Below are 13,643 nucleotides of genomic sequence, written 5' to 3'. Positions count from 1 at the left end.
GAGGGACGGCATTGGGAGTTATACCTGATGTAAATGACGAGTTGATGGGTGCAGCACACCAACATGGCACAAGTATACATATGTAACAAACCTGCACATTGTGCACATGTACCTAGAACTTAAAGTATAATAAAAAATAAAATAAAATAAATAAGGAAGCATACCACAGGGGGGAAAAAAAAAAAAGACTTTTGGTCAGGTGAGATAAAAACTCAGAAAATAAAAAAATACCACCTTTTCCACAAAATATTTTGTGACCTATTTAGCAATCATTTCATACTGGCATACTTGATCTTTACTACTTTGAGTCTCTTCCCCACGGGAGTTTATAAGCTCCTGGAGGGCAGGAGCTGAGTCTCAGTCATCCTGTTTACCCCAGATGATTCAGTAAAGCATTTTATATGTGACATGTCTCCAATAAATGTTTGGTGAAAAAAAGAATAAAATGATAATCTGGGGAGTCTTTCTAATAGCCACTGTCTTGATTTTACACATGAAGCAAATAAGGCCCAAAAATGTTAGTCCATGGTCACTTACTTTTTTTTTTTTTGAGATGGATTCTTGCTCTGTCACCCAGGCTGGAGCGCAATGGCATGATCTCGGCTCACTGCAACCTCCACCTCCTGAGTTCAAGCAATTCTCCCTGCCTCCACCTCTCGAGTGGCTGGGATTACAGGCGCCCACAACCACACCTGGCTAATTTTTCTATTTTTAGTAGAAACGGGGTTTCACCATGTTGGCCAGGCTGGTGTCGAACTCATGACCTCAAGTAATCTGCCTGTCTTGGCCTCCCAAAGTGCTAGAATTAGAGGCCTGAGCCACCACGCCCGGCCACTTACTTATTAGTGACAGGGTCCCACACTAAATTTTGGACTTCTCTTTTCCTATTTCAAGACTCCTTTCTGTTTTATATTTTCTAAGTGCTTTTGCTGACATTCTCTCTCACATGGATTTCACACCAACTGAATTACTGCTCCAGCCTATATCTGTGATTCGCCAGTTCTGTTTTCTGCTTTTGACAGTAGCACTGGGGGAAATATTATATGAAGTCCTCTTAACAATTCTTAAACCTGTGCTCAAACTATACCTAACTGGAATAACAATGATACTTTAAGTAAAGACTGTTCATCATTTGTTCAATACGTATTCATTAGGCACCTATTATGTGCCACACACCATATCCCATTAACCAGAAATCTCTATTAACTGGCATCTGTGCTTACTGATAAAACTGACGCCAATAATCACCTAACACAGCCAAGAGCTGTGCGTCATACCTATAATCCCAGTGATTCAGGAGACAGGTGGGAGGACCTGTCTGGGCAACATAGTAAATCCCTGTCTCTAGAAAAATATAAACAATTTTTAAAATTAGCCAACATGGTGGGAATACATGCCTGCATTCCCAGTTACTCAAGAGGCTGAGGCAGGAAGATCACTTGAGCCCAGGAGTTTGAGACTGCAATAAGTTATGATTGTGCCAGTGTACTACAGCCTAGGTGACAAGGCGAGACCACGTCTCTAAATAAATAAACAAACTAACACAGAGGTTCACAAACTTCAGGCCACAGGCCAAAACTGGCCTGCTGCCTGTTTTTGTAAATAAAGTTTTATTGAAACAAGGCTGTATCCATTCATTTACATATTATCCATGGCTGTTTTGGAACTACAAGAGCAGAACTGAGTTGTTGCAACAGAGACCATATGACTTACAAAGCCTAAACTATTTACAATCTGGCCCTTGACAGAAAAGTTTGCTGACCCTATTATAAGATGCCAATATGCCATCTTACTCTCAAAACACTTTATATTTGGTGTATTTTTAGTAGCCGTAACATATAATAAACATGTAATAATTTCATGTTAATTCTTTGAAAAAATTCAATATCATATATATGGTAACAGTCTATTCCTTGCATATTCCCATAACCAGTCATGCCAGAAAACAGCATAACTCATGGAACTTTGATGATCTTTAATCCCAGCTCCTCCACAAATCAATAGTTTCAGACTGAACACTCTCATTATTTTTATAATCAGTCCTCACATAGAAAACCATACACTCCCTTGCCAGTTACAAGTTACTTCTCCGCACAGATCTCTGAATTCCACTGTGTATATCTTAAGGTTTCCTACAATAGCTCAAGCATAATAGAGTTTTATTCCTGAAGGGGGGAAAAAAAGACTTTCACATGTACTTACTGATGATGTTCAGCATTCTGTGGGACTTTTCTGCTGCATATTACCGCGGACTAATACCTTCAGGGAACAATATAGCGACTTTACATTTCTTTCCTGGGGGGAATTAAATGGCCCACATCTATATTAATTAATTAAAACCCAATTTCAAAGTGCCTTAAAACATTTCTTTAAAAATATTCAATAACTCACAAGATTAAAACAAGAAAATTTATAAAATGTCAGATCAAAAAAGGCTTTGGAGATCACTAAATTCAAATAGTCTAATTTACAGATGAGAAAGATGAGGCTTATATGACTTGACAAAGGACCAGCTAGTTTTCATTAATTCACACCGCAAATCAAAAAGTTATACTGAAGTCCTATCTAAAAACCAGGCACTGTGCTTGGGACCAGGGTTACATATGTTATCTTTGTTGACAATGAATTCAATTAATCTAAGTAAGTGATATTGTTTGCACTAAAAGATACACACCCAGAAGAATCAGATAAAATTCCTTAAAAACTGCTAAGCATCGCTTACTTACAAGGGAAGCTCTTTTCCTTTAGGGAGATTGTATAGATTAAGAGTACTAGGGCCGGGCGCGGTGGCTCAAGCCTGTAATCCCAGCACTTTGGGAGGCCGAGACGGGCGGATCACGAGGTCAGGAGATCGAGACCATCCTGGCTAACATGGTGAAACCCCGTCTCTACTAAAAATACAAAAAAAATTAGCCGGGCGTGGTGGCGGGCACCTGTAGTCCCAGCTACTCGGGAGGCTGAGGCAGGAGAATGGCGGGAACCCGGGAGGCGGAGCTTGCAGTGAGCTGAGATCTGGCCACTGCACTCCAGCCTGGGCGACAGAACGAGACTCTGTCTCAAAAAACAAAACAAAACAAAACAAAAAAAAAAGGGTACTAGCTCTGGGAGCCAGGCTGCACACTTATTTTTTTTTTTTTTTGAGACAGTTTCACTCTTGTCACCCAGGCTGGAGTGCAATGGTGCGATCTCGGCTCACTGCAACCTTTGCCTCCCCAGTTCAAGTGATTCTCCTGCCTCAGTCTCCTGAGTAGCTGGGACTACAGGAGCCCACCACTATGTCCAGCTAATTTTTGTATTTTTAGTAGAGATGGGATTTCACCATATTATTGGCCAGGTTGGTCTCAAACTCCTGACCTCAGGTGATCCACCCCGTGAGCCTCTCAAAGTGTTGGGATTACAAGCAGGAGCCACACGGTTGGCCTCAGGCTGCAAAATTTTGAATACTGATTTTGCCTCCTGGCTATGTAACCCTAGGACAATTTACTTAACATTTCTGTGTCTGGCAGGGTGTGGTAGCTCACCCCAGTAATCCCAATACTTTGGGAGGCTCAGGTGAGAGGAGAACTGCTTGAGCCCAGAGTTCAAGACCAGCCTGGGCAACACAGTGAGACCTCATCTCTCCAAAAAGTACAAAAATTAGCTAGGAGTGGTGACATGCACCTGTAGTCCCAGCTACTTAGGAGGCTGAGGCAGGGGGATGGTTTGAGCCCAGGAGGCAGAGGTTGCAGTGAGCCGAGATTATACCACTATGCTCCAGCCTGAGTGACAAAGTAAGACCCTGCCTCAAAAACAAAACACAAATTCTGTGTCTGTTTCCTGATCTTTAAGGGGACAGAGTACATACACAATCCTTACATGACTAGTACCTATAAGTGCTCTATGTTGTATTATTAATTATTATTTTCCTTAGGGAGTTTTCTTATCAAAACATGGGAAAGTAATCAATATGGAGAAACTGCCTTTAAAGGCAGCTATTAAAATACAAATATGCCCGGCAAGGTGGCTCACGCCTATAATCCCAGCACTTTGGGAGGCCAAGGCAGGCAAATCACCTGAGGTCGGGAGTTGGAGGCCAGCCTGACCAACATGGAGAAACTGTCTCTACTAAAAATACAAAATTAGCTTGGTGTGGTGGCACATGCCTGTAATCCCAGTTACACAGGAGGCTGAGGCAGGAGAATTGCTTGAACCTAGGAGGCGGAGGTTGCAGTAAGCCGAAATCATGCCATTGCACTCCAGCCAGGATAACTCCATCTCAAAACAAACAAACAAACAAACAAACAAAAAATATAATCAATTGTATTAAAAGTAATTAAATATAAAAGGTAAAAAAAAAATGTAGTTCTTAAAAAGGACAATTTAGAAGTTAGAATCTACTTAAAATACATGCGCAAGAAGTCCTACCTTTATTAAAAACAAATCTTACTGAAATCCATTCTCAAAACCTTTCAAGAAAGAAGAGTTAATATCATAGACTTTCTGGATTTCATTAGAAGTCAGGCCTAGGCACATTAAATAATTACTTAAACACAAGTGCCATGGCGACAGCTGCATCCCAGAATCCAATAAATATGTGGATTTTCCTTTAAAATAATTACCAGTACGTTTGCTCAAAGACAGGCTTTGAGTAGAAAGAGTTTTGTACCTGGCACTCTCTCCCTTGTGGGAACTTCTATCAAGTCAGAAATCCATGCCAGAGTCACAGAACAGGGCCCTTATGTTGTGTGACCTTGGAAAATCCACTCAACAGGTCTCTACAATTCATTACCCATCTATAAATTGGTGCCCTGATCTGGGAGGAGAGAGGAGGTGAAATGAGATTTGTATTAAAATCCTTTGAGAATGGCTCTTACACATACACACATTACTAGTCATGTCCCTTTTCTCCCATCAGGTAGTAGAAGAGAGCATGTGGAAAGCTAAACTGCCATTTGTGTGTGTTGTGAGGGGAGTACTTAGGTCTATACCATTGTTCCTATTCTAGGTTGTTTCTGAAATGTAAAGCCTTGCAAAAGGCTCAGATTTGTTTTACTTTATTTATTAGTATTATTTTTTGAGACATGGTCTCACTCTGTTGCCCAGGCTGGAGTGCAATGGTGCGATCTCAGCTCACTGCAACTTCTGCCTCTGGGGCTCAAGTTGTCCCTCCACCTTAGCCTCCCTGAGTAGCTGAGACTACAGGCATGCACCATAATACCCAACTTTTTTTTTTTTTTTTTTTTTTTTGAGACAGAGTCTTACTCTGTCACCCAGGCTGGAGTGCAATGGCACGATCTTGGCTGACTGCAACCTCTGCCTCCTGGACTCAAGCAATCCTCCTGCCTCAGCCTCCGAGTAACGTGTATGCCACCACGTCCAGCTAATTTTTGTATCTGTAGTAGAGATGGGGTTTAAACATGTTAGCCAGGCTCGTCTGGAATCTTAACTTCAGGTGATCCACCCACCTCGGCCGCCTAAAGCACAGGCAGGAGCTGCCATGCCAGGCCAATTTTTTAATTTTGTGTAGAGATGGGGTTTCAACATTATTACCCAGGCTGGTCTCCAACTCGTGAGCTCAAGCAATCCACCCCTTAGCCTCCCAAAGTGCTAGGATTACAGGCTGGGTCACTGTGCCTGGCTTTAGATTTGTTTTTTAAAATAAGAGACTCCAGAGACCACTTGCATTCATGAAAGATATATGAGGGCCAAGCATCCTCCTGCCTAGCACCTTCAAACTCATAACAAAGAAAACCACAATCCCTATTTGTGTATTTCTTCCCTCCACCAGCACAGAGTGAATGCTGCCATATGTGATAGTAAAATGTCTGAAAGAAATCTTCAGGGGTATCTTAGAAGTTAACTCTATTTTTGTAACCAGTATACAAATCAGTTATTAGCTTCTTCCAAAGCTGAAAAGGACTCTGATGAAAATCCCAACAGTACTGAAAGAAAAATATTAAGTTTCAAGCTCATATTACCTGATACTAGATGGAACTTTATGAACTATTAAGTTCATAAAAAAGGAAATTTAATCTATTCTTGTATGGTGGCGTGAAGGAGGCTGGGACCTCTAAGAACACTCAGTCCCATGCACAGACCCAGTGTCAAAGGGGGGTTTTAAAAAAAAAACCATGGCACAACCTCAGTGCAAATTCGGTATACCAAAAAATGAACAAAACTGCCACTTTTGTTTTACCACAAACAGAATAATCTATGCAATATCTAATATGCAGAAATAACTGGAGGAAATGTATAAAATAAGAATAAAACTACTGAATCTTACTTTACCATGGCAGTGTTTCCAAATAAGTCTTACTTAAAGTAATTAAAATAGAATCGATTTCAATGAGGTCATATGATCTTAAATCCATTTTAGCTTAGTAATGAGTGGTAATTTGTTTAAATTAGTAAATTAAAAACATATTCTACAATTTTTTGCTTTTGGAGCCTAATTTATTTTTGCCCTATTAATATCACTTATGAAGGCACTAATTCAATTTTTTAAAAAGTTCTGAGCACAAATATTTTCTAATTCAGTTTAAGATAAATATATCACTTGCAAATATTATCACTATACAAACATTAACTCATTTGATCCTCCCACAACCCTAGAGGCGGGTATTTTTATTTCCATAACAACCATTTTAAAAATGAAGAAACTGAGGTTTATAGATGTCAAGCAACTTGCTTAAGATCTTAGGGCTTAGATGTGATAGGACAGTGACTCAATCCAGGCTAATCTGCAGTAAGTGCTTTCAATCACATTAAAAACAAGAGTAAAAACTAATTTTTCAACTAGCTCCATGCAGCTTTAAAGAATATCAATAATCATATGTTCTTGCTTGGCAGAAGTCTATTAAAAAAGTAATTTTTTCTGTGTAAACATTCATATTTAACCATGCAGCCTATCAAGTAGCATTTGACTTCTTTGTTTCCTTTCCTGTTTTTAGATGGACATTAAAAAAAAAAAAAAAAAAAGAACCTCCGGTATTGAGCCGATATCAAACACCAAAGTTTTTAAATTTAATCATCGCATAAGCCAAACTTCAGTTATCTTGCATGTATAGAACTATAGAGAGAAATTTCTCCTATAAATGATTCAGGACCTAAGCCTGCAAAAATGCGAACCTGCGAACTATTCTCCCTCAGTCCTCTATCCCCACCCCCAGAGTCACTAAAGAAACAGAATACACAACTTCCAGAGAGCCGAGGAGATACAGAACAATCAGGAGAACTGACACTGGACCATTTCTCCCTATTACATCCATTTGGCTGAAGAGACTTAACTAGAAAGGTGTGTTCTACTGTCTTTTACAGATTTCAGAATTACATGTGACAGTTAAGGTAGCTGCAACACGAGCACATTGTGCCAGAGAACACTGGATCAAGAACATTTATCGCCAGGTCTTAGTTGTAGCTTCTGTCAATTATACAAAGAGTCAGCTATTAAATATTAATGGCAAGCCATTTGCGCCGGAGCTCTTGCAATGAGTCTCCTGCTACCAATTTTTGGGATGAAAGAAAAACTGTCAATTTCTAGATAAACCCTAGGCCACCAGAATCCCTCAGATGAGCGATCGAATTCTGTCCTTCCCAGGGGAGGCTGTCAGGGCCACCCCCATATCCCGGGGAGGAGGAGGAACCTGAGGGAGGGCGGGTCCCCGTAGGTCCTGGGTCGAGGGTCTCGGGTTCCCCTTCTTGCCCAGCCTTCCGCGACAGGTCGGGCGGCGGGGCGGGGCTGGGCCGGCTGTCCGCACAAAGAGAGCCAGCGAGCTAGCCGGCGGACCAGGTACCCCGGGCCGCTGGGGGCCAGGCGGGGCGGGGCGAGGCAGGGAACTCTTACCCAGCAGTAGCACGTTCTTCCCCGCAGGGAGCTTGGAGCGCGAGCGGGTGGAGACCTCGCTGAGGATGCAGGACCTAACGGGAAGCAAGGCGTACGGTGAGGCCGGAGGCCGGAGCCGCAGCGCGGGAGGAACGGACCCGGCCTTGGCGCGCCGGGGATGGGGCTGCCGGGAACGCAGTGGCCGGGCCCGGCGCCGAGCTCCAGCGGGCACGGGATCCCAAGGCGTCCGCGCAAGGCCCGGGGAACCAGCGGGGGCTGAGGGAGGGGTGGAGTCGTTACCAAAGGTTCTGCCCGTCCTCGTCGTCGCCTGCCGCGGCGCCACCGTTGCCCGACGCTATCTCGTTGCCCAAGGGGCCGCCTGTGTAAGTCGCAGATAATCCCGGCGGAGAAGAACCGAAGGAGCCGACTCTCCCCACTGCCGCCATCTTGGTCGGGAAACACACCACTCCCGGTAAGACTAAATATGCAAGGCGGCTGAGGCGGCGGCGGTGGTGGCGGCGGGAACCCGGATATGGGGCGTTCAGCGCACGGGAGCGGGGCGGGGCCTGCGGGGGCGGGGCCCCGGGCCGGGACTGATGGAGCGAGCGAGAACAGACTGCGCGTGCGTTGCTGCCTGGCCTGCTCGGAGGGACTGAGCGTGTGCGGGCGGCGGGGTGGGCCGCTCTGCTGCAGCTCAAGTCCACTGATCTGACAGTATTGAACCGCTTGCCTTCCGTTCATCCGCGGCCCTGGACTGCAGCAGGGGGGTTGGGTGTGTCAGGTGAAAAGTGCTCCCTCCCACCCTTCCGACAGATCCCCAAACCCTGCAGCAGGCGCGGAATTCCTGCATTGTCATTGCGGGCCCACCCACTGTTCAGGCTGGGAGCGGTCCCCCGCCCACATCGGCGCTTCGCGGGCGCCTAGATAGAAATGGGTCGCCCGGCTGGTAAAGAGGCTGCCCTGCAACCCTGGGCTGGAGTATTGCTGTGGTCCTGGATTTCTGGACTTTACTTGCATTCTCAAGTGGCGAAGTGTTCCTCAACCTGGACCCACATCAGAAGCAGGTTCTCCCACCCCTAAGCAGCGGCGTGACAAAGTAATTGTTTACCCTGGAAATAGACTGTTATTTTTTAAAAAATTATTGTCAGGGCTTGCTTTAATGTTCTTGATGTTTTTGTATGAGATCCTCCATGTGAGATTTGAAAAGACCCACTACGGGGGTCATCTAACCGGTCACTAGACATTAATTCCACACTTACTACGTCGAGCACAGTTGACACTGGGAATACATGGATGGCCTTATACTAGCCCTAAAATAACTCTTTTTCTATTAGAACTTTACTAGGTAAATGTATTCGAATGTCTGAACTCCATGTTTAGAAGGAGTCAATGGTTTTAAGGCTCTATCCTAGTACACACCTGTAAGAGCATTTGCTTAAAATTGCCTGACCTTTGTACGTTATCTCTATCATTTCATATTTGAAAATCACTTGCTAAAATATGACCTGATCAATGCTGTTATGCTAGTGAGAAAATCCACAACTAAAGACTATTTGCTGTATGTTAGCGTTACAGTTAGAAGTCTGGAAGCCTTTGGAGGCTGGCAAATCTGAGTCCAGGTCTAGCTTTTTGAGTTTACTGGCTCTGTAACCTTAGGCAATTTACTTAACCTCCGTGAGTCTCGGTTTCCTTATCTGTGAAATGAGGATAAAAGGACCTAGAATTGTTGTGAAGATTAAACAGGATGATTCATGTAAAATGGCTTAGAATAACGACTGGCAAATCTTAAGCGCTCACCACATGTTAATTGTTATCAATGACTTTCTTTACCTTTCAAACCATTAATATCTGACCAACCTCTAGAAGTGATGGGCCTAAAGAACTCTTGGAGCTAAAATTCTTTATCTGTCACCCGTAATGTGAGCACTTTGGGAGGCCAAGGCGGGCAGATTGCTTAAGCCCAGGAGTTCGAGATCAGCCTGGGCAACATGGCGAAACCCCAGCTCTACAAAAAAATACAAAAAATTAGCCAAATCCCAGCTACTTGGGAGGCTGAGGTGGGGGGATCACCTGAGTCCAGGAGATCAAGGCTGCAGTGAACTGCGATCATGCCACTGCAGTCCAGCCTGGGTGACAGAGCAAGACCCTGTCACTAAATAAATAAATAAATAAAATAAAACTTTTGATTTTGTTGTTTGTATACTTAGGAAAGGAACCAGAACCCTCCCCAGTAGTCCTACACCACCAGGAGAAGCTGAGTCTTTATGTCACTGTTCTAAAGGAGAGCTGTATACTGCTCTTGGCCCCTCTGAAAGCCAGTTTAGTCTACTTTATTCTTTCAGTCATCTTTTTCCTCAGAGCATTTTCCCATCAATTTTGTTGTCAGTTCCATATCATATTTGCTTAGTCTGAGAAGTGTTTACTTTTATAATAATGTCAGGCTTCTAACACCTCATGACTTCCAGATGCTCAATTCCCCACCTAAACTGAGGTCAAAGTTGTATTCCTTGTGGTTTTATAATATCCCTAACCAGCACTCTTCCATTAAGGTGGCTGACAAAAGTGGTCATTTATGAATGCCTCCTATGTGCCAGGCACTCTGTGTGTTATATTTGCAATCCTCATACTTTGTAAGGGTCAGCGAAATTAAGTAACCTACCCCAGGTCACACAGATCAGAAGTTTATAGATAAACTGAGATTTTTTACTATCTAGTCTGTAAAATGACCTAGGTCAAATCATGTTAAAATAAATGTCCTGGTAATTTTAGGTGCTGTTCTGGTAAATACCTTCTGTGAAAAGCTTTACATTACAAAAATAGGGAAGCTATATATTATGAGGAAGTCTATAAAAGGAAATAATTCAGCAGTCCCTTGGAATTTTTGTTGCATAAATGCTGTTTGATGATTGACCTGTTTTCTATACTATGATTGCTTTTTCTTTATTGCCCAATGTTTTCTTACATCTAAAATTAATAACCATCTTGTTTTTTTTTTTTTTTCTTTTGAGACAGAGTCTTGCTCTGTCGCCTAGGCTGGAGTGCAGTGGCACGATCTTGGCTCAATGCAACCTCCGCCTCCTGGGTTCAGGCAATTCTCCTGTCTTAGCCTCCCGAGTAGCTGGGACTACAGATGCCTGCCAACACGCCTGGCTAATTTTTGTATTTTTAGTAGAAACGGAGTTTCACCTTGTTGGTCAGGCTAGTCTTGAACTCCTGACCTCAGGTGATCCACCCGCCTCTGCCTCCCAAAGTGCTGGGATTACAGGCGTGAGCTACTGCACCCGGCCAACCATCTTCTTTTTCATTTGCTTAGATTTCCATGTCTTTCATTCAGTTTCAAATTCCTGTCCCAGCTGTGTAAAACTCCTTGTTAGATATTTTAACACTTTTACCTTCTTAAAGATACCTTTAAGAACCTTCTGGCCTGCTACATCTAAGTTGGTTATTCTGAAACTGAATACACAGCTGTCATCCTGTTATCTTTCACCATTGTTCAGGAGATTCCCTTTGCCTCAATCTCGTGTCTTCTTTTTGTTTTAGTGTAGAACTTCCTCCAATAGTTTTATGATAAAAAGGCTCACTGGTAAGTCTTTGGATACCTGTGTATCCAGTCAAGGTCAACCAGAGGAAAAATGGCATTCTTAAGGGGGTGCTAGAGGAAAGCTTAATGGAGGGACTGTTTACAAAGGTGTGAACAGTTGAAGAGATAGGACTAGCAATACCAGGAAGCCTTAGGCCTGAAAGGGATAGAGGAAGGAGTGTTTACTAGAATCCAGAGAGAGATGCAGCTTATAGGAAAGGGTTGCCCACCAAGATCTATAGTCTTCAGTAAAGGAACACAGTATCCATCTCTTTCTTTCTGCCCCCTGATCTCCTACCAGTGTCACACTTTGACCAAACTCACCCAGGAGCCTGAGGGCAAGAGACCCAAGTGAAGCAACCCATGCAGGTCTACCTCCCTGAGCACAAAGTAGGAATAGAGAAGGATCTCAAGGGGCAAACAAGGTATCTAGCACACCTCCTGTGTTTGAAAATGCATTTAATCTATCCTCACTTAATAATAGTTTGGCTAAGTGTAGAATTCTTGGGTTACAAGCTATCTTCCCTTAGGTTTTTAAAGCCTTGGCCCCTTTGTCTGCTAGATTCCAGTGCTGCCATTGAGAAATCCAAAGCCATTCTGATTTCTGAATCTTTGTTGTGTTTTTTTTTTCTCCTTATTGGAATCCTTTGCAACTTCCACAGATTCCCACTAACACATCTATCCCCCTTCCATTATTTGCACTTTCCTACTCTTCCCTCCTTCTAAGTATTGAAAGAATAATCCATACTCTTTTTTTTTTTTTTTGAGACGGAGTCTCGCTCTGTCGCCCAGGCTGGAGTGCAGTGGCCAGATCTCAGCTCACTGCAAGCTCCGCCTCCCGGGTTTACGCCATTCTCCTGCCTCAGTCTCCCGAGTAGCTGGGACTACAGGCACCCGCCACCTCACCTGGCTATTTTTTTGTCTTTTTTAGTAGAGACGGGGTTTCACCATGTTAGCCAGGATGGTCTCTATCTCCTGACCTCGTGATCCGCCCGTCTCGGCCTCCCAAAGTGCTGGGATTACAGGCTTGAGCCACAGCGCCCGGCCAATAATCCATACTCTTATACTAAAGCATTCTCTATGCACTAGAACCCATCTCCTAACTTCAACTCAAGGACATTGTTCCAATAATTATTCCCTTTCTTCCTCTATATAATCATTTTTTATTTCCACTAGATTATTGCCGTTAACATACAAACATACTATTGATTCTCTAATTTTAAAAAAAGAAAGAAAAATTTCTCTGAACCCCACTCCTTCACCAGCTACTACTACATTTCTTTCCTTTTCTTTGAGACAGGGTCTCCCTCTGTCACCCAGGCTGGAGTGCAGTGGTGCAATCTCAGCTCACTGCAACCGCTGCCTCCTGGGTTCAAGCGATTCTCCTGCCTCAGCCTTCTGAGTAGCTGGGATTACAGGTGCATACCACCACACCTGGCTAATTTTTGTATTAGAGACAGGGTTTCACCACGTTGGTCAGGTAGGTCTTGAACTCCTCACCACAGGAGATCTGCCCTCCTCGGCCTCCCAAAGTGCTGGGATTATAAGCGTGAGCTACCACCCCGGGCCTCTTTCCTTGCTTTAACAGCAAAACTCTTTAAAAGAATTTTATCTCTATGCTATCTTAAATTCCTCTTCCCTCTTGCCCTTATGGCTCACTTCAATCAGGCTTTTACCCCTGTGACTCTACAGAAACTGCTCTTACCCTTGTCAATGACCCCCTTGTTGCTCAATACAATGGTATGCTCTTTATCCTTGTCTTTTTGACCTATCAACAACACAGGATACAGTTGCTCGTTCCTTCTGGATATCCTTCATGTGGCTGCCAGGTCACCATGTTCTCTTTGTGTTTTTCCTCCCTTGGTACTTGTTCCTTCCCAGTCTCCTTTTCTTTACCCATTTTTCTGACTGTTTATGTTCAAGGACCTCAGGACTCAGTCTTTGTTCCTCTTCTCTCTCTATACTCATTCCCTTGGTGATGTCATCCAGTCTAACTACTTTAAATTCCATCTACATGATAAAGACTTCTAAATTTATTGCTCCAGCCCAGAGCTCCATCTGGAACTCCAAGTTAATATAGCCAACTGCCTATTCCACATCTCCACTTCAATATCTAATAGATATCTCAAACTCAACATGCCCCAAACTGAACTTCTGTCCTGTGGGAACAAAATAATCTTCTACCTATGGCTTTCCCCATTAGGTAGCAACTCCTTGTTGCTTTGTTGCTTAGGCCCAAAACCTAAGTCATGCTTGACTTCT

At 43.5% G+C, this 13,643-nt stretch overlaps 1 protein-coding gene and 1 long non-coding RNA gene across 6 annotated transcripts in view; one reads left to right on the top strand and one right to left on the bottom strand.

Moving 5' to 3' along the window:
- Positions 1–8,336, bottom strand: part of LOC105470944 (dynein cytoplasmic 1 light intermediate chain 1) — a 48,105-nt gene extending 39,769 nt beyond the window's left edge. The window contains exons 1-2 of one of the 2 annotated variants that reach the window (XM_011723302.2): positions 8,102–8,336; positions 7,823–7,896 (exon numbers count right to left, since the gene is read on the bottom strand). In XM_011723302.2, the coding sequence (XP_011721604.1) occupies positions 7,823–7,896; positions 8,102–8,247 (220 nt within the window). In that variant the 5' untranslated portion in view covers positions 8,248–8,336. Of the gene's footprint in view, positions 1–2,202; positions 2,234–7,822; positions 7,897–8,101 lie in introns of those variants that run through there. The other variant, XM_011723303.3, reaches the window with a different exon arrangement.
- The window catches only part of LOC105470945 (uncharacterized), a 47,465-nt gene continuing 41,960 nt past the window's right edge, over positions 8,139–13,643 (top strand). For all 4 annotated transcript variants that reach the window (XR_011619576.1, XR_011619574.1, XR_011619573.1 and 1 more), the window contains exon 1: positions 8,139–8,273. This is a non-coding gene — a long non-coding RNA (uncharacterized lncRNA). The remainder of the gene's footprint in view (positions 8,274–13,643) is intronic.

This window comes from Macaca nemestrina, chromosome 2 (genome assembly GCF_043159975.1).
Source record: "Macaca nemestrina isolate mMacNem1 chromosome 2, mMacNem.hap1, whole genome shotgun sequence".
Taxonomy (NCBI): Eukaryota; Metazoa; Chordata; class Mammalia; order Primates; family Cercopithecidae; genus Macaca; species Macaca nemestrina.
The sequence above is the reverse complement of the archived record's forward strand: the minus strand, read 5'-3'. Positions and strand labels throughout refer to the sequence as shown.